The sequence below is a fragment of the Stigmatopora nigra genome, chromosome 10, assembly GCF_051989575.1.
Source record: "Stigmatopora nigra isolate UIUO_SnigA chromosome 10, RoL_Snig_1.1, whole genome shotgun sequence".
Taxonomy (NCBI): Eukaryota; Metazoa; Chordata; class Actinopteri; order Syngnathiformes; family Syngnathidae; genus Stigmatopora; species Stigmatopora nigra.
Window position 1 is genome coordinate 15,016,001 of NC_135517.1, and position 18,372 is coordinate 15,034,372.

The following is an 18,372-nucleotide window of genomic DNA, read 5'->3' on the forward strand; positions in this document are numbered from 1 at the left end:
GCAAGAGAGAATCGGTCCTGACGTGTGTCCGTCCAAGATCATTCTGCCGTTCGACGCCTCTCATGTTGTTTTTTACATAAGATTTTACAACAGGCATCTCAGTTCTCAAAACAATTGAGAGTCCCCAGGATCTTCCCAAGGGAGCGGTGTGAATGACATTGTAAGGAGCAAATATATAATAATGTAAGACTAATAATCCTAAGTGAAGCAAAGCGTTCTTCATTGCAAGCAAATATATAATAATGTAAGACTAATAACCCTCAATGAAGCAAAGTGTTCTTCATTGCTAGCCAATATATAATAATGTAAGACTAATAATCCCCAGTGAAGCAAAGTGTTCTTCATTGCAAGCAAATATATAATAATGTAAGACTAATAACCCTACCAGTTGGCATCTTCGAACTAGAAAAGCAAATGTGCACAGGCATATCTCAGTTTTGTGAAGGGGGTTGGTTGTCTTTGTGAGCCATTAAATATGTATAGTGGACTGAACACAGCTGGAAGGGAACATGATTGTCTGTTCATTTATTATGTATATCATGCTGTACTGGTTTTGACAGGTATGATAAACAACCACTGTATTGATAGAAAACAAAGCATCCCCCATTAGTGATTTAAAAAAGTACAACTAAACTAAACATACACTCAGTCTTACACCAGGAACTGAAGAGGATAAGCAAAATTCATAAATGCATCAACATACGCCAATAAAATTAGGGACAAATACAGACACTGTAGAGTTCCCAGCATGAGAATAACAAATCAGATATTGGTAACTTCTCATTTCAATCTAATTCATTTAAATGAGTCAAATCAGCTCATTAAGCAAGATTTTCAAATTAATTTCAGTTTTTTTGGTAATATTGTGTGTTTGTGTGTGATGCATGTATGTGATAGGAGCAATGTAACTACAATGTTTACCCCCTCCTCTTTCATCAGTGAGACAGCCCCCTACTATAACCAAGCAGTCGGTCAAGGACTACATTGTTGACCCCAGAGATAACATCATCATCGAGTGTGAGGCCAAGGGCAACCCGCTGCCAACGTAAGGAATGGATTGCATGCGAACACAAGCACACCCACATGTACACAGACAATGTCCCTAGTTGCATCACCAGTGAGACAGAACAGTAGCACATTGTTTATTTGGCCTGTCTTTCTTGTATTTGACACAAATGTGCACACTCATACTTTATAATATATCCAACGTTTTTTAAAATCTATTGACAGCACAAATTTATATACCGTATTTACTCACATATAAGCCACCCCACATATAAGCCACACCTTTAAAATTGCCTTCAAATTGTTGAATTTTACAATTTGTCGCATATAAGCCACCTCCTTCACAATTTTCCCCTCCATATTGATGGTTTTAGTAGGGAGTACAAATGTTACTTTAAGGGAAAATCTGAGATACAGTAATACCTTGACATAGGAGTGCCCCGACATACGAGGAATTTGCGATACGAGTAAAATTCCGAGCAAATATGTACCTTGAGATACGAGCAGACACGAGAGGCTGCTTTTGATTTCAGCGCACTGTCTTTCTAGCCGCAGCTCCCTAGTGCAAAGATCTATCTCTACGAGCACTGGGTAGAGTGTTCCTTTTTTTCAGTGTTTTTTTTTTTTGCGTTAGTCAGAGCAGAATTAAGGGAAACACAATGGATCCAAAGCAAGCCTGTGCAATGAAGGGTATCGCAAAGAAGACACATATGATGACAATCGATAATAAGCACGAAATTATGGAAAAACGCGAGTAGTGCACGCGTGACTGAGCTGGCTCGCCAATACGTATGGAGAAGCAAGAAGTTCGCCTCGAAAGCCGCGGTGGAAAACATTAACCTCTTTGACTTGGTTACTGCACATAAATGTGTAAATTCAGTGTAACGTGAGACTAAAACTTAAAATTGCGTGTGTATTCGAATCCAAGGTCATTTAAGTTAAATTTAAAGTTTATGTTATGATGCGCTGGCAACTAAGGCCAAGCAGCCCCAGACTCTATTTCCGGTGCGCAGTGACTGCTGGGATATAGAGTTATTTTGTCAATACACCCAGTATGACGGCGAGCACACTAATTTGGTGCTCGCCGTCATTTCCGCTGTATTTGCAAAAGAAATCCTGCTAGACGCTTCCATTGCCTTTTTAAAAACGTGTTTTTAGCGTGTGGGTGAAGCGTGCATTTGGTGCATCTAGCACCAAATTAGTGTGTTTGCTGTCATCCTGGGTGTATTGACAAAAACATATATACCCCAGCAGTCACTGCCCACCGGAAATAGCGTCTGGGGCTGCTTCCGTAGCCAGCGCTATTGCGGTTTGATACTCATCCATATATGATATATATATGCCATGCCTGGCGGCGTCTAAAAAAACGGTGCGTCCTTTGTGTGTGGAAAAATACAGAAATAGCACTCGTTATTGACACTGTGGCTAAAAATATGATGTGCCGTATAGTCGTGAAAATACGGTACGTCTTTCTTGATGCTTTTTAACGACAGAAATTACACTTTCACAATGATATAAATTTCCTGTTTTCCGTTGTGCTTTCATGAAAAGGCAGGTTAGTAAAATGTTTCTTTTCGTTCAGGCACTTAAATGGGGAGCTCAGGGTCCTTGAGTTTTCATGTTATATGACAGATAGCTCGGGGTCCTATAGTTGTGGTTAGAGTTGTAGTTCTTTTGCATGGAGTACCGCGAACATTTTCAGCTGAGTTTTCTAAAAGTTGACTGTAACGCATTCGCGGAGAAGAATGCCTTGCACTGTCAATTCCTCGGAATTCATATAAAGGGAGTTGATGAATATTCTGTGTCTTTGTCTCACTCTCTGACCGGAGTACAGTCATACTTCTACCTATGAAATTAATTGGTTTCAGAACATTTTTCGTAACTTGAAAATTTTGTAAGAAGAGGTGTAGTTTATGTCTCATCTCGTCTCATTTTCTGAACCACTTCATTCTCATTAGGGTCCTGGGGTGCTGGAGCTTATCCCAGCTGACTCCGGGCCAGAGACGGGTGATACCCTGAATCGGTCGCCAGTCGATCGTAGGGCATAGGATCGTGGAATAAATTAGAGAATTTACATATAAAGTTGGGCGGGTCGGTGGAGCGAGTATTTAGCACGTCGACCTCACAGCTCGGGGGTCCCACATTCCAAAAACATGCATGGTAGGCTGATTGGACACTCTAAATCGCCCCTAGGTATGGGCCCTGCGATCGGCTGGCCATCGATTCAGGGTGTCCCCCGCCTCTCATGCCCGGGGTCAGCTGGTATAGGCTCCAGCACCCCCCACGACCCTAATGCGGATAAATCGGTTCAGAAAATGAGATGAGATGAGAAATAAACATTTCTTCATTTGTTATCTACAGCAATAGAAAGGTGATGGCTGTACTTTCCATGAAATGTTTAACCTGAGTTTGACCAGGTCATTGTGAACTCTTTAACTTCCCTTTTTCTGTAAGGTTCTCATGGAGAAGGAATGGGAAATTTTTCAACTTTGTAAAAGATCCACGCGTAACTATGCGGAAACGCTCAGGAACCCTGGAAATTGGGTTTCGAAATGGAGGAAGACCGGAGGATTATGAAGGAGAATACCAGTGTTTTGCCAGCAATGATCTTGGAATGGCGATGTCCAACAAAACTCTACTTCGGGTCTCGAGTAAGAATATATACACACAATATTTGTATTCATTCATTATCTTGACCACTTATCCACACAACGGGGGTGGGGGGTGCTGGAACCCAGTGGCGGTCCGTACATTTTCTTGTAGGACCGTCAACGAATGAATCCAACTCTCAACAACTATTTTCTGGCTATAAAACCGCGACTGCAGCTACCGCTGTGACACAGAAAATAATCAATAAATCAATGCACAAAAATAATGTAAAATCCACTTCCTAGCAGAATTTAATGATTAAATACAAATACTAGGCTTTTCATAGATTACAACCGGATCAGCGGGGTGATTTTCCTGCGAAAAGACAGCGATGAACGTCAATGGCGTACTGGCAAACATTGCCCGAAAATGGGGTAAAATCCAGCCAAAAACAGCATTTGTTGATTAAATACAAATACTGGAGCTTTTTAGACATCAGAACCAGACCCGGAGTATAATTTACCCGGGAAAAAGACAGCGATGAACGTCGATACGTCCATACGCGAAACGACAAAAATTGCACTAAATGGGGTAAAATCCACTTCCTAGTTGCATTTCATCATTAAATACACACACTGGAGCTTAAATACAGACACTGGAGCTCTTCAGATATCAGAACCGGGCCCGCAATTGAAATATTATTTAGGAATATAGCCATATTTTACACCTTTTTAACTGTACACAAGATCCATCCTCGTTATTTTCTTCCTTATTTTCTATCGCCATCGAAGCTAATGCTGAAATACGTGCCTGTCCTGTTGTATTTCTGGTGTAGTCCGTCTTGAAAATGGCTTTAAATCAACAAAAAAAATATATGTAGCCTGCTCCATATACAGTTTGGTAGCTCTGGCCAATCACTAGCCAATCATAGTTGGTGAAAGCGATGACGTATCCTACGCTTGCGAGAAGGCAATGACGTATCCTACGCTTGCGAGAAGGCAATGACGTATCCTACGCTTGCGAGAAGGCAATGACGTATCATACGCTTGCGAGAAGGCAATGACGTATCCTTACACCTGTGACAAGGCATTTTGGTGTTGCCAACTCGAAATCTGATTGGTTAAAGCAACAGTCTTATTTACGCTTGTTTAATGCAGCAGAGCCTGCAGAACTGATTGTGAAGACCTTGGGGCAGATTTCTTACTTATTGGTTAAATGCTTCAATATGAAAACACACATCTGAAAGCAGTGCAACCAGGGAGAAAAGCAATGAAAGGAAGCTAACAGACAATTGGGAACTATTGAATAAGTATTGATGGACAAAATATAGTATATGATTCAGATATTTCTTAGGCCATCAGAGAAGGCCCTGAAGGCCCCGACCCCCACCACTGTCTAAATATAATCTATACATTAAAAAATGTAAATATTTTAAGTACTGGACTTACAGTGAAAATAGTTCCTCTCCGCTTGATTTAAATAATTAAAAAACAGGTCCACATCCTCTTCGTCAGATTCAAGAGCCTTTTTTCATTGTACGAATATTGCTGTCCATAAAAGTCGGATGCTGAGGCACAGGTGACGTGCGCAAGGCAAAATTCACCTGCAACAAAACATGAAATGGCAAGACGGAATGTAGGCACTTTATATGATATTCGGCCCGCCCATTCTCCTTTAATCGCATACTTTCCCCTTCTTCGGCGCTGAGAGATAAAGCGGTGCGCTGACTTCTGCCATTTTTCATCAGTTTACTGGTTGCCAGTTTCAGCATAGATTTAGACATTTTCATGAACTTTTTTTATACTTAAAAAAAATCTGTGATATACTAGTAAAAACCGAAAGGAAGAAGGATCACAGTACTTTCATAAGTGAATACAAAAGTAGGATGTTTTTTTTTCATGACACAGGCTCCGTGCATTATGTTATCTAAAACTGATTTGCATTGATTTAATTTGTGCTCAAACCGCTCTTCTCACCCACATTTCCTAACCTGCAAATGTTGCAGAGGCTCCTCTTTGGCCGAAGGAGTTGCTGGAGCCAGTGGTGGTGACTGAGGGCTCTTCACTCGTCCTTCCCTGCAACCCGCCTCCGGGCCTCCCGCCTCCATTCACTTTCTGGATGAACAGCAGTAAGAACAATTACTTGAAAAATTAAAAGCAAATGACACTTTGCACCCTATAAAATTTCCCTGTATTATCAGCAAGTTAACACAAAACCAATATGTAAATTGGTCATTCACAATATCAAGTATCAAGGTTAGACTTTGACTCAGGCTATTTTTTCTATTTGTTCGAAGCATGTAAAACATTATAGTTTGAAAATGAAAATCAGAAAAGAGTTCATTGTAGATTTTATTTTCAGGTTTAGTATTTACATTTTGGCTGGATGTGCAGGATAGAAGGGACTAAAGATGGAAATTATCCCTCGGCTACAATCTTACATATTTACATATATATGTTAATTTACATGATGTTACGTCCACGAGGGATGTCACGGCGAGGTCGGAGGGAACAGGAACCAGTCGTGGGGAAGCAGGTTAGGACGAGGCAATTTGTGCTCGTAACAACAACTTTAATAACTTAGAAGGGATCTTATAAAACAACTTATACTTGTGAAACGAAACACGAAACTAAACCGGACCAGGGAGAACACGTGGAATCGAGGAGCAAGGTAGTGTGGCTGCATGGTATGGGAATTTGCGCAGACGATCCTGGGTTCATTGAAGAACTGGGTGTATTAAGAACTCTATATCCCAGCAGTTGTCCTATCGACTGATTTATCTTATTTCATCGTGATAGCACCCTGTCTATTTTGGAGAAAATTCAAGACTTTTATGTGCGTCTTATAGTCGTGAAAATACGGTAGTCTTGAATTAGCGATTGCTCCGCCAACAGGAGCTAACAGGCTAAGGGCAGGAAAAACACTGAAAAAAATGCAACGCTCTGCCCAGTGCTCGCAGAGACATTACAGAGAGGTAGTTGCGACCAGAGATATTATACGAGGAGTTGCGGAGCCAGTGCCCCTGATGTTTTGTATGAGCAGCCAACGAGAAGTAATATATACCTCGTAATAGCGATCAATCCGGCATTCGCGCCGAGTTACGGAAAAAAAACAACGCTTCGCCCAGTGCTCATAGATATCTGTTATACACAAAAGAGATGCGGCAAAAAAGACTACAATGATAAACACTCTCTCATGTCTTGGCCACCTGGCTTTCTTGCATCTCAGAATTGTTCTCGTATCTAGAGATAATTATTTGCCCGGAATTTTACTTTTATCTCGAAATGCTCGTATATCGGGGTGCTTGTATTTCGGGGTGTTCATATTTCGAGGTACCACTGTATGTTCATTAATATGGGCTGTCCCTTATTAAATAAATCCAACTCCAACTGAAACCACTTAAAGGGGCAGAAACCACTTGTGGATCTCAATGGAAATAATCTTCTTTAATGAATTGAGAAAGGACATTAATGATTTTTTTATGTGTAAGAGTGGAGCAATACGTTAATGTAAGACAGTATTTTGAAGAATTGGCTGCCAATAATGGGAGCAAAAATGTCCCTAATATTTTTGGTAATTGAATGCGAATATTTTGTCTCATGCACCTCTGTTTTATTCAATCAATATTCATGTGTGTGGGTACAATTCATGTCACACAATGGTTATCCTCTTAAGCAGTGTCGTGTTTTGTTCAAACATTTGCTCCATAATCAGAGGTGCGCCATTTGCACACTTCTACTTTCAACCTTCTTTCACATAAAGGTCATACAAGCATATACATATACTAGATATACAAGGTGTTGTCTGTCCCTTTAATGATAGCATCTTGAACCAAACTAATATACTTGAGTGTCATAACATGGTGTGTACTGTACAAAATCGCACAACATAATTTGGCATGTTTGTGCAGCCATAACTGATCTTTTCAGCACAACAGGTTAGTCCACTTTTAAAGCTGAGTATTGCTTAAAGGTAGCTGTTTCTAAATGTTATAGGTTGATGATCATCATCAGGTGACCATGCCTTCTCTGTCTATTTCAGTGATGAGCCCAATTGTACAGGATAAGCGAGTGTCAAAGGGTTTAAATGGAGACTTATACTTTTCCAACGTCGTGGCCCGAGATGCCCAGAATGATTATAGCTGCAATGCTCGCTTCCTCTTCACTCACACTATACAGCAGAAGAATCCCTTCACTCTCAAAGTTCTTACTAGTAAGTGGAAAAACTGTTCCATATTCTTTTATACATGAACAGAATTTAGAATATTTCCTCCATCTTAATGTGATTGCATGTAATGACATGCTATTTATTTCACACAAGTGCAAAATGGAAAAAAATCTTGATATTTCCAGCTTCACTATTCACTTTTTATTTTAGCATTCTATCTGAATGTGTGGGTTTTTGTTTTGTTTATATATGTGTGAATATCTGTATGTGCATGCTTGTGCGTGTGTTTTCAGATGATCCTTATAATGACACCTCTTACAATGACAGTGACCCATATGGTGGTAAGTCACCATCTATGGACAGTTCATTTTCAGGTCCAACTGTAGCTTAATAAGCACAGTAACCAGCATGGTGATACTTCATTCACGCACCAACCTTTGACTAAATAGTATTAGTTAGACACAAACTAACGTCTGATGAATCCAGTCAATTACGTAAAGACAATTCGATACAGAATTGTTTTTGGGTTCAGGTCACTCTTAACTCTAAGGGGTACTAGGGATAAAGCAAATGTATAGAAAACACAACAAGAATACTATCAATCTAATGCATTAACTAACCTTGCTTACAGTCTTAGTTAGCTCTTTTGCCATTTTTTTAAATGCAAGTCTCAGTAATCTGCATGTTCTCACATCCTAAAACCTTAATGATAGTGCTTAATGAAATGCAGCTTAGTCTCAAAAACAATTGGTGATCCTTTATGTAATAATAAACATAATGATGACACTACAACTATTGAATCCTTCAACTATTCCTTCCTCCCTCCCTTGTGCCATATGTGTGTTTATGTGTAAATGTGTACCATGTTGCATTTCTATGTTTTTTTCGCTTAATAAGGGGATTTACAATCATTAATAAGGGGAACATTTAGCCGAGGTTGACAGGTATCTGAGAGAGACTCTTAAAACATGGATATTGGTTGTTGTGAGACAGCCAATGAGAGCCCAGTAGAGTGTAGCAGTGTTCTAAAGTGAAAATCAATGCATCTGCGACAATATTTTGAAAATAAAATAAAGGATAAGGAAAAGGCACTCATTTTCATATAAAAAAGCTTTCGTAACCTGAACATTTCGTACTGACAGGCATTTGTAAGTAGAGGTATGACTGTACTATAAAAGAGTGGCAGACCGTGCAATTCACATTTACGGCTTCGGTATTGCTACATCTGAATCAATCCAACCCTCAATAACTATTTTATGGTAAAAAAAACTTTACTGCAGCTACAGCTGTCGCAAATATAAAATGCATCAATAATTATCTCATACATTGAAATATCATTTAGAAATATAGCCACATTTTACCCACCAAAAATCATTTTAATTTGTACACAAAATCCATCCTCCTTTCCTTCCTCCTTTTCTATCCCCATCGAAGCTCATGCTGAAAGTTCAGCCTGTCCTGTCATATTGGATAGGATTGGATTGGATAACTTTATTCATCCTGTATTTGGGAAATTTCGTTGTCGCAGTAGCAAGAGAGTGAGGATGCACTCTCTAGAACTCTCTGCACCCTAGAATTTCAGGCACCTGTGTAACGCCTAAAGGCTATACACATTCCGATCTGCTGGGTAAACCAGGAATAAGTGATTTTCCCTATTTGTAGTCCAGAGCTTATGTCTCCCCTTCTTCGTGTCACATATTGGTAGTTTTTCAGTTCATACAAAAGGCTTGACAGTGGGAAACCCTCCTCTCAGAGACAAAGGCGCACCTTGAAAGACTTTCATTTATCAAGACTGGCTTACCAAAGCAAAAAAAGACATGTAAAAACTTGTTAAACAAAAACGAAGGATCCTGAAGGAGTCTTCGTTATCATGTCACTCTAATGTCATTATAGAAAGGAATAAAATGGTCAGGCTTTGTTGGCTGTTATTCTTTTTCTTTTTTGTTTGTTTCTTTTTTTTTTATGAGGGCCTGTACTAAATCTGTTCCCTTGGCAAACATTGAGATTGATGACCTGTTGTTGTTGTTCTGCTTCTCTTAATGTCTTCCTGTGGGAGATGCCAGAGGGTCTTGGACCTATTTACCAGCTGCAATGACCTCAACAGTCTGGATATCGCGACAGTACCTTGCGGAATACTAATTAGAAAATATAGGACTAGTCATAACGTTGTAGTAATATCGTTTGTATTTGCAACAAGAAAATATGAAAATAGACAGTTCCCTACCACCCTAAAACTTGTAATTCTTTTTATGTTGTCTCACAAATAAATTTGAATGTAATTAAATACCCCCTTCTCTGTTAATTTATAGGCCGTAAAGTTCCTGAGTCGACGCCAACCTTCCTTTCACCGTTGGGAAGTGAGAGCTCCAAAATGGTGCTGAGAGACGAGCAACTCCTACTTGAGTGTATTGCTGCAGGATTGTAAGATGCATTGTATACTCACACAAATTTTAAACCTAGATCTAAAAAACTAAATGTATATTCGCAGTCTATTAATAGATCAATCTGAATCAATTTGAGATTATTGTATCGAATTGAATTGTGGCAAACGTTGTAGTATTGGCAAATATAGTGTCATTGTCCAAATAATCTATATTGTAACGTCGTTAAATTGGTGGTTTACACCCCAACACCTTTGGTCAAATGTTTTGACACTTAATTATCCAACTTAATTTTGAAGTGTCTCAAAATCCCTCTGACTGCGGGTATATGGCAAACGCGTCTCAAAGGCACTCATGCAAGGGAATTGATTGGTTCCTGGCGCAAAATTAACATGCGATTATAATTATAGTTAATTATATATTAATTATAACTGTATGCCATTACAAACATTTACATTTGTTATCCTGGGTGTGCCTTCACCCTCAGACCCACACCAGTCATAAAATGGTTTAAGAAGGGTGGTGAGCTTCCAAGTCCAAAAGCCAAGTTTGAGAATTACAACAAGACCATGAAGATTACCAATGTCTCTGAGGAGGATGCTGGTGAATATGTATGCATGGCCAACAATCATTTAGGTAGCATACGCCACTCCATCTTTGTTCAAGTCAAAGGTGAGTTAAAATACCACTCTTTTCTGTCAACTTCTCTCTTAATAAAGAGAGTGGGCTGGTGTCGTCATTTACTGTGTGTTCTACAGCGGCTCCTTACTGGCTAGACAAACCAACAAACCTGGTGCTCGCGCCAGAAGACAATGGACGCCTGGTGTGTCGGGCAAATGGCAATCCTAAACCGAACATTCAATGGTTGGTGAATGGTCAACCTATAAACAGTAAGTACTGACTCAAGTCCTTGTCTGTACATTGTAGAGTAATACTCATTTCTTCCACTAGGGAAGATCTTATAGTGTGCGGAGTGATACTGTGCTCACAAAAGAGATTTCAACAAGATAGCAACAAAACAATGTACACTATATTACATACGTGTATACATACACATACCTGCACCCGCTCCTCACAAACGTAAACTCTATGGCTTTGAAATCATGTTTTAAAATTTCCCTGGTTTTTGCTTCTCCCAGTCAAAATGGTTCCTGTACCCTTCTTTATAACGTAAAGAAATTAATAATGATCCTGTATGATCATATTACATGTTCAAACAAGTCTTCATTTGTGTGGCTCTTAATTAAGTCTTTTTTATCTCCTCATTTTTGAGTAGTTTAAATAACATCAACATTTTGTTTAGTGCATTGTGGGATCCAAAAAATACGCATGTAAAACGGATTGTGGTATTGGTCCTTGCTAAAATGGAAAACAGATTGACTTATTAATTGAGAAGGATAGGAAGCAGTGGCGACACTAGGCTTCGGATGACGGGAACAGCTGGCGTTTTAAACTCACCTAAAACAAAAGATTCAAAAATCAGACCAAAAGAGTTTCTGCCTATGACACTACGATTTAGAAGCCTCTTTTTCTCAGCTTGCGCCCATTTTATCAAACAGATTTCATGTACCCCCAATGAGTCATCACCTTATTGTGGTGGTAGGGGTTTGTGTGTCCCAATGATCCTTGGAGCTATAATGACTGGGGCCTTGTGTCCCTAGCTGGGTCACCCATGGCAAACTGGTTTGAGGTGAGGGACCAGACAAAACATGGCTCAGAAGATGTCTTATTACAAGCTACATTGTCAAACGGAGTATTCCCTTGCCTCGACCCGGGGTCACCAAGACCCCATTCTGTTGGGCACATCCCCTCTGACGGGGGCCAAAGAGGTCGGGGGCAATGACAGTTAGGCGGCAGCCGAGGAGTGATCCTAGGTGTTCCGATCTCCGGCTGCAGAAACTGGCTCTGGTTGGGAAAGAGCCTGAGCTAGTGTTTAGAATTGGTTTAGAAATTCCGGCTCAATGTAGTCAGGCTTACCTTTATGTACATCTTGGGTCCTGTTACCATTCCTCTCGAGGGGGGGTTTCACACTATTTCACTCTGGTATCGCTTACGGTAAAAGGTGCCTAGTGAGTGTGGGCATACTTATTGCCCTCCGGCTCCGTGCATGTATGTTGGGGTTCAGCCTGCTAGACGAGAGGGTAGCATCCCTCCACCTTCAGGTGGGGGGACGTAACCTGCCTGTTATTTGTGCGTATGCTCCGCATGGCGGTTCAGAGTACTGACCCTTTTTTGAGTACTTGGAAGGGCCGCTGGAAAGTTCTCCTTTGTGGGACTCCCTTGTTCTGCTGGGGGACTTCAATACACACATGGGCAATGACAGTGAGACCTGGAGGCGAGTAAGTGGGAAGAACGACCACTCTGATGAAAACCCAAGTGGTGTTCTATTGTTGCATTTCTGCACTTGCCGTGAATTGACAAGAATGAACACCATGTCAGTGTTCTCGTTACCTCTGCGTCCTGCGTCTGATACGCACAGCTTTTCTTCCAGACGCACAATTTCAAGTAATGTGCTTTTTTCGGACGCAAAGAAATTTTTATCAAAAAAAAAACCAAAACACATATATCCGATAGCAAACCAATTTATTCCACATAATCTTTGCGAAATAATTCTCGCGTGAACGAGACTAGCAGACACTAGCAGACGAAGGAGAGAAAGCGATAGCAAGAGTTTCGTAATAGTGTAAGAAAGATAAAAAATGTTTCAGAAAAAGCAAAACAGTCTGGATAGTTATTTCGCAGTTAAAAAATACAACTAGTAAGAAAAGAACTGCAGAAGATTCGATCGATGATCATGAAGCAAAACGGGGGAAGCAAGGAAAAATACGCACATTTCAAAAGACTTTTGGCTGCAAAGAGAGGAGGATCTACGAGCTGAAAGACTAGTACAATGATAAATAAACCCTAACCCTAAACCATATAATAAATAAATTAAATCTGAATGTTTATATATCGTTGCTTATGTTTTATTTGCATCCGTAGTATGTTGGGACTCGTGACAAGTTTCCTGGGACGCACAGTTTTCAGACAAGCGAATCCCTGGGACTCGCAGTGTGCCAATTGTAAAATTATCACTGCATGTTCAAGCATAAGGGTGTCCATATGCACACTTGGCACCAGGACACCCTAGCTGCAGTTTGATGATTGACTTTGAGGTTGTGTCATCGGACTTCCAGCCGCATGTATTGGACACTCGGGTAAAGAGAAGGGCAGAGCTGTCAATCGATCACCACCTGGTGCTGAGTTGGCTCCAATGGTGGCACAGGATGCTGGTGCATCCCGGGAGACTCAAACGTTTTGGGAGGGCCTGACAGCTAAGGGCTCTGGATGTTGTGGGGGTGTCATGGTTGACACACCTCGCCAACATCGCGTGGTCATTGGGGACAGTGCCTCTAGATTGGAAGACCAGGAGGAGGTGGAGGTTACCCTTTATAAAAAGGGGGACTGGTGGGTTTGTTTATTTAATTATAGAGGAATCACACTCCTCAGCCTCACCCAGAAGGTGTGTTCTGGGGCACTGGATTGGGTTCATCGGGAGGTCGAATCTCGGATTCAGGAGGAGCAATGTGGTTTTCGTTCTGGACATGAAACTGTGGGTCAGCTCTACACCCTCAGCGGCGTTCTCGGGGGGCATGGGAGTTCGACCAACAAGTCTACATGTGCTTGGTGGAATTGGAGAAGGCATTCGAGCATGTCCCCGGGGGAGCCTTGCGGGGGTTACTCTGGGAGTATGGGGTTCCTGAACCCCTGATAGACGGGGTCCGGTCCTTCTATGACCGGTGTCACAGTTTGGTCCACGTAGCTGGCAGTAAGTCGGATCAGTTTCCAGTGGGGGTTGGTCTCCGCCAGGGCAGCCCTATGTCACTGATCCGGTTCATAACTTTTATGGACAGAATATCTATTGTGGCGGCCCGGTGACGCAAGTTGTTAGCGAGTCAGCCTCACAGCTCTGCAGTCCTGGGTTCAAATCCAAGTCACGTCCACCTGTGTGGAGTTTGCCTGTTCTCCCCGGACCAGCGTAGGTTCCCTCCAGGTACTCAGGTTTCCTTTCACATTCCAAAAACATGCATGATAGGCTGATTGAACACTCTAAATTGCCCCTAGGTATGGGTGTGAGTGTGTATGGTTGTCCGTCTCCTTGTGCCCTGTGATCGGCTTGCCACCGATTCTGGGTGTCCACCGCCTTTGGTCCGGAATCAGCCGGGATTGGCTCCAGCACCCCCGTGACTCTAATGAGGATATAGCGGTCCAGAAAATGAGATGAGATGTCTTTCATTGGGACCCTGAAAAGTAAAGAAAACATGAAGCAGGTTTTAAGGATCTCCAAAATCAAGGGTTTTTGTCGTTTCGTAGATTGACGGTAGAAGCCACTTTAAAAAGCAGATAAATGCAGCAAGTGCGGCTGGGTAGTGCTGCTCAAACTGTTATCGTTTGTGGTCTGAAAGTTTTGCATGTGTTAAAAAACTGGGCCAAAGGTAAAAAAATGCGACCTCAGGGCCCTGTCATGACACAATTTACTAAGATAGCTAACCATCCAGGTAACATCCATCTGTGTGGACTGTGAAGTTTGCCTGGTCGCCCCTGGCCTGTGTGGGTTTCCTCCGGGTACTCCAGTTTCCTTCCACATTCCAAAAACATGCATGGTAGGCTGATTGGACACTTTAAATTGCCCCTAGGTATGGGTGTGAGAGTGCATGGTTGTCTGTCTCACGGTGCACTGCGATCAGCTGGCCGCCGATTCAGGGTGTCCCCCGCCTCTGGCCCGGAGTCAGCTGGGATAGGGTACAGCACTCCCTGTGACCCTAATGTTCAGAAAATGAGAGCGAGAGAATATCTATTCCCACATATTAGCTGCCTCCGTATAAGCCGTACCCTTAAAATTGACTTAAAATCGTTGAGTTTTACAATTTATCTCGTATAAGATGCCCGATTCACAATTTTCACCTCCATATTCATGCTTTTATTAGGGAGCACAAATGTCTTACTTTGAAGGGAAAATCCTAAGAAAATTCATCGGACGTGGTATTTCTGGGATACTGTATAAATCGATTGCTGGATTGCACATTCCTAAAGAGTGTTGCCTGCACGTAGATAAATTCAAAAAGGGGCCAGAGGCAGGGACACCCTGAATCGGTGGCCAGCCAATCGCAGGGCACAAGGAGACAGACAACCATGGACACTCAAACCCATACCTTGGGGCAATTTAGTGTGTCCAATTGGCCTACCATGCATTTTTTGGAATGTGGGAGGAAACCGGACTACCTGGAGGAAGCCCATGCAGGCTCGGGGAGAACATGTAAACACAGATGGACCGACCCGGACTTGAACCCAGGACTCCAGAGTTGTGAGGCCGACACGGTAACCACTCGCCGCACCAGGGCGTCCTGAAATAAAAATGTTATCATTATAATTATCGACATCGCCTGCTTTTTTTATTTTTATCGTGATAACAGTTTTTGTCATATTGACCAAGCCTACTTTTAAGTATGTTTAAGCAATGCTAAATGTGACCAGAAAAATTACTTAGTAATAATAATTGTTTTTCATATTTTTTCTACCCTCCTATTAAGGTTCTGTGCCCGATCCAAGTCGCCAAATGATGGGTGACACAATCATCTTCCGTTCAGTGCAGATGGGAAGCAGCGCAGTTTACCAGTGCAATGCCTCAAATCAGCACGGTTATCTGCTGGCAAATGCATTCGTCAGTGTCATTGGTGAGGTTCTAAAGGCAATGGGGCGTTTTAGATCAGGTTTAGTTAGTTTTGTACACAAGCACCAGGAAGAGTGTGGGAAGTATTACTTTTTGTCTTTTTTACTTATCAAATCGAATCTCTCCACTTGCGAACCATGGACTCATTTTTGTGCAACTCAATTTCCATGTTCCTGTTTCATGTTTTTTTGTAATTAGATGAGAAACTAAAAAAAAGTCTCTCCATCTAGATATGCGTCCAAGAATGCTTGGTCCGAAAAATCAACTGATTAAAGTAATTGAGAACAATCGCACCTTTCTTCACTGTCCCTTCTTCGGTTCACCTATTCCAGAGTTACGCTGGTAAGTATGTGTAATTGTCACATGATTGTTTTTTTTTAACGTAACTAACATTTTATCTTCTTTTCCTTCCAAGGTTTAAGAATGGACAAGGCAGTGGACTGGATGGTGGTCAGTACCGTGTCTATGTGAATGGCACCCTTGAGATCAAACAGGCCCACACTGAGGACGAGGGCACTTACACTTGTGTTGCCAGCAGCATTTTGGGCATGGCTGAAAATCAGGTCCGCCTTGAGGTCAAAGGTCAGACAGCCGCGCAAGTCAAACACACTAAAGGAAACACCTCATATAATGAAATTCCTGTGAAGGTATAAAAATAGGCACATATCGTTTAATTTCACTATCTTTGTTATCCGTTTGAGAAGCAGACAAAAATAGTTTGAGACAACAGGGATGCTTGTTTTTATTTTTCGCAGGCCTATGGCATGAAAATTGGTGTGTGTTTTTGGCTGCTGAATAAATGCCAATAAAACATGGCACCTTGTTTGACACATGCTAGCAGTTATGATGCCAGTGTGGGCTTTTGACATAGCTTACATAGTTACAGTGCTCTCCTACTGTCCTTGGCTTCCTTGGCTTCATCAAATACCTTAATTCGTCGGAATTTCTTGGTAATTTTGTTTTAGGGAAAAGACCTTTAATGGTTTAAAATGGTTTTTAACTGGGTCACTGTGATGAGCATTGTAATACAATCAATATTATAGAATCACACAGTTGTATGAGTGTATCCCTTTTCAAATGCACCCTTCCTTAGAGCCGAGCCGCATAGTTCGTGCACCTGAACACCAGTCAGCCATCAGAGGTTCAACAGCACGTTTTCACTGTAAAGTGAAGTTTGATCCCAGCCTACCTGTCACTGTGGCTTGGACAAAGGATGACAAGCCTCTCCATTTCAGCTGGAGGTAACAGCACCTTGGTTAGCCTAAATACAACATATAAAATGGTGGAGACACTCCATTTCATCAACTGCATCATTTTTTAGTTAAGTGTCCAAAAGTATTTTAAATATTTTTTTTGGCACCTATATTTTGTACTACAAATAATTATCGTTTTATGAATATATATATTTTTTCAAAATGGAATGGATTACATCCTTTCCTCTGATATATAACATTGTGATGATAATTTATAGAATATATCCTATTATGATATTTATTGGCGGCACGGCGTATGAGTGGTTAGCGCGTCGGCATCACAGCTCTGGGGCGCTGGGTTCAAATCCAGGTCGGTCCACCTGTGTGGAGTTTGCATGTTCTGCGCCGGGCCTGCGTGGGTTTCCTCCGGGTACTCCGATTTCATCCCACCTTCCAAAAACATGCATTGGCTAGATTAGGCTGATTGGCCACTGTAAATTGCCCATAGGCATAAGTGTGTGCGTGGTGCCTGTCTCCTCGTGCCCTGCGATTGGCTGGCCACTGGTTCAGGGTGTCCCCGGCCTTTGTCCTGCAGTCAGTTGGGATAGGCTCCAGCTCAGAAAATGAATGAATGAATGATATTTATCGAAAAATTAATTTCGAAATCTCTTTACAAATGTTCTCAAACTCAGACAAAAAAAGTCATTTATTTGAGGTAAAGCGTCACTGACATCTACTGGTTGAATAGAAAATAGTATGTTACATTTATTGTGGAAATTAGGTCTAATTTCTCCACCTTTCTATTACACTTTAGTATTATATTCATTGATTTGTTAATTTTCTGAACCGCTTTATCCTCAATAAGGTTGTGGGGGGCGATGGAGCCTATTCCAGCTGCTAACCACTCGTGTTGCCGGGCTACCCTAGTATTATATTTTACATTTTTTTCCCTTTCATCTATTCATAAAGATTTTCTTAAATATACTAAGTACTTATGTGCTCATGTATAATTACTTTTCAGAATATCAGCAAACCATGAACAAAGATGGATGCATGCAATGCAATGATTCATCATTTGTCATTTTTTACCAGGGTGAGGAAAGATGAAGAATCACTGACCATCCCTAACATCAATGAGGGAGATGAGGGAATTTACACCTGTACTATTAAATCTGAGATTGACCAGGACTCAGCCTCGGCTCGTCTTACTGTTTTAGGTACATTTATGCACAGAATTTCTGAAAGACAACATTTAGAGTCAGATGTACGGACTACATTCAAAGTTCACTGTGAACAAACTCCATATACAGGCAGACAGGCATTCGGG

At 41.4% G+C, this 18,372-nt stretch overlaps 1 protein-coding gene across 24 annotated transcripts in view; it reads left to right on the forward strand.

The window, feature by feature from the left end:
* nfasca (neurofascin homolog (chicken) a) overlaps positions 1–18,372 on the forward strand; it is a 119,819-nt gene that overhangs the window by 51,955 nt on the left and 49,492 nt on the right. For 22 of the 24 annotated variants that reach the window (XR_013327606.1, XR_013327605.1, XR_013327608.1 and 19 more), the window contains 13 exons: positions 940–1,045; positions 3,460–3,656; positions 5,600–5,722; positions 7,636–7,806; positions 8,055–8,102; positions 10,071–10,182; positions 10,630–10,814; positions 10,901–11,032; positions 15,713–15,856; positions 16,083–16,194; positions 16,268–16,434; positions 16,946–17,093; positions 18,138–18,262. Coding sequence is in view for 20 of the 24 variants with exons in the window: in XM_077726276.1 (XP_077582402.1) it covers positions 940–1,045; positions 3,460–3,656; positions 5,600–5,722; positions 7,636–7,806; positions 8,055–8,102; positions 10,071–10,182; positions 10,630–10,814; positions 10,901–11,032; positions 15,713–15,856; positions 16,083–16,194; positions 16,268–16,434; positions 16,946–17,093; positions 18,138–18,262 (1,770 nt within the window). In the remaining 4 variants the exon portion in view is untranslated. The remainder of the gene's footprint in view (positions 1–939; positions 1,046–3,459; positions 3,657–5,599; positions 5,723–7,635; positions 7,807–8,054; positions 8,103–10,070; positions 10,183–10,629; positions 10,815–10,900; positions 11,033–15,712; positions 15,857–16,082; positions 16,195–16,267; positions 16,435–16,945; positions 17,094–18,137; positions 18,263–18,372) is intronic. The other 2 variants (XM_077726284.1, XM_077726296.1) reach the window with 1 other exon arrangement.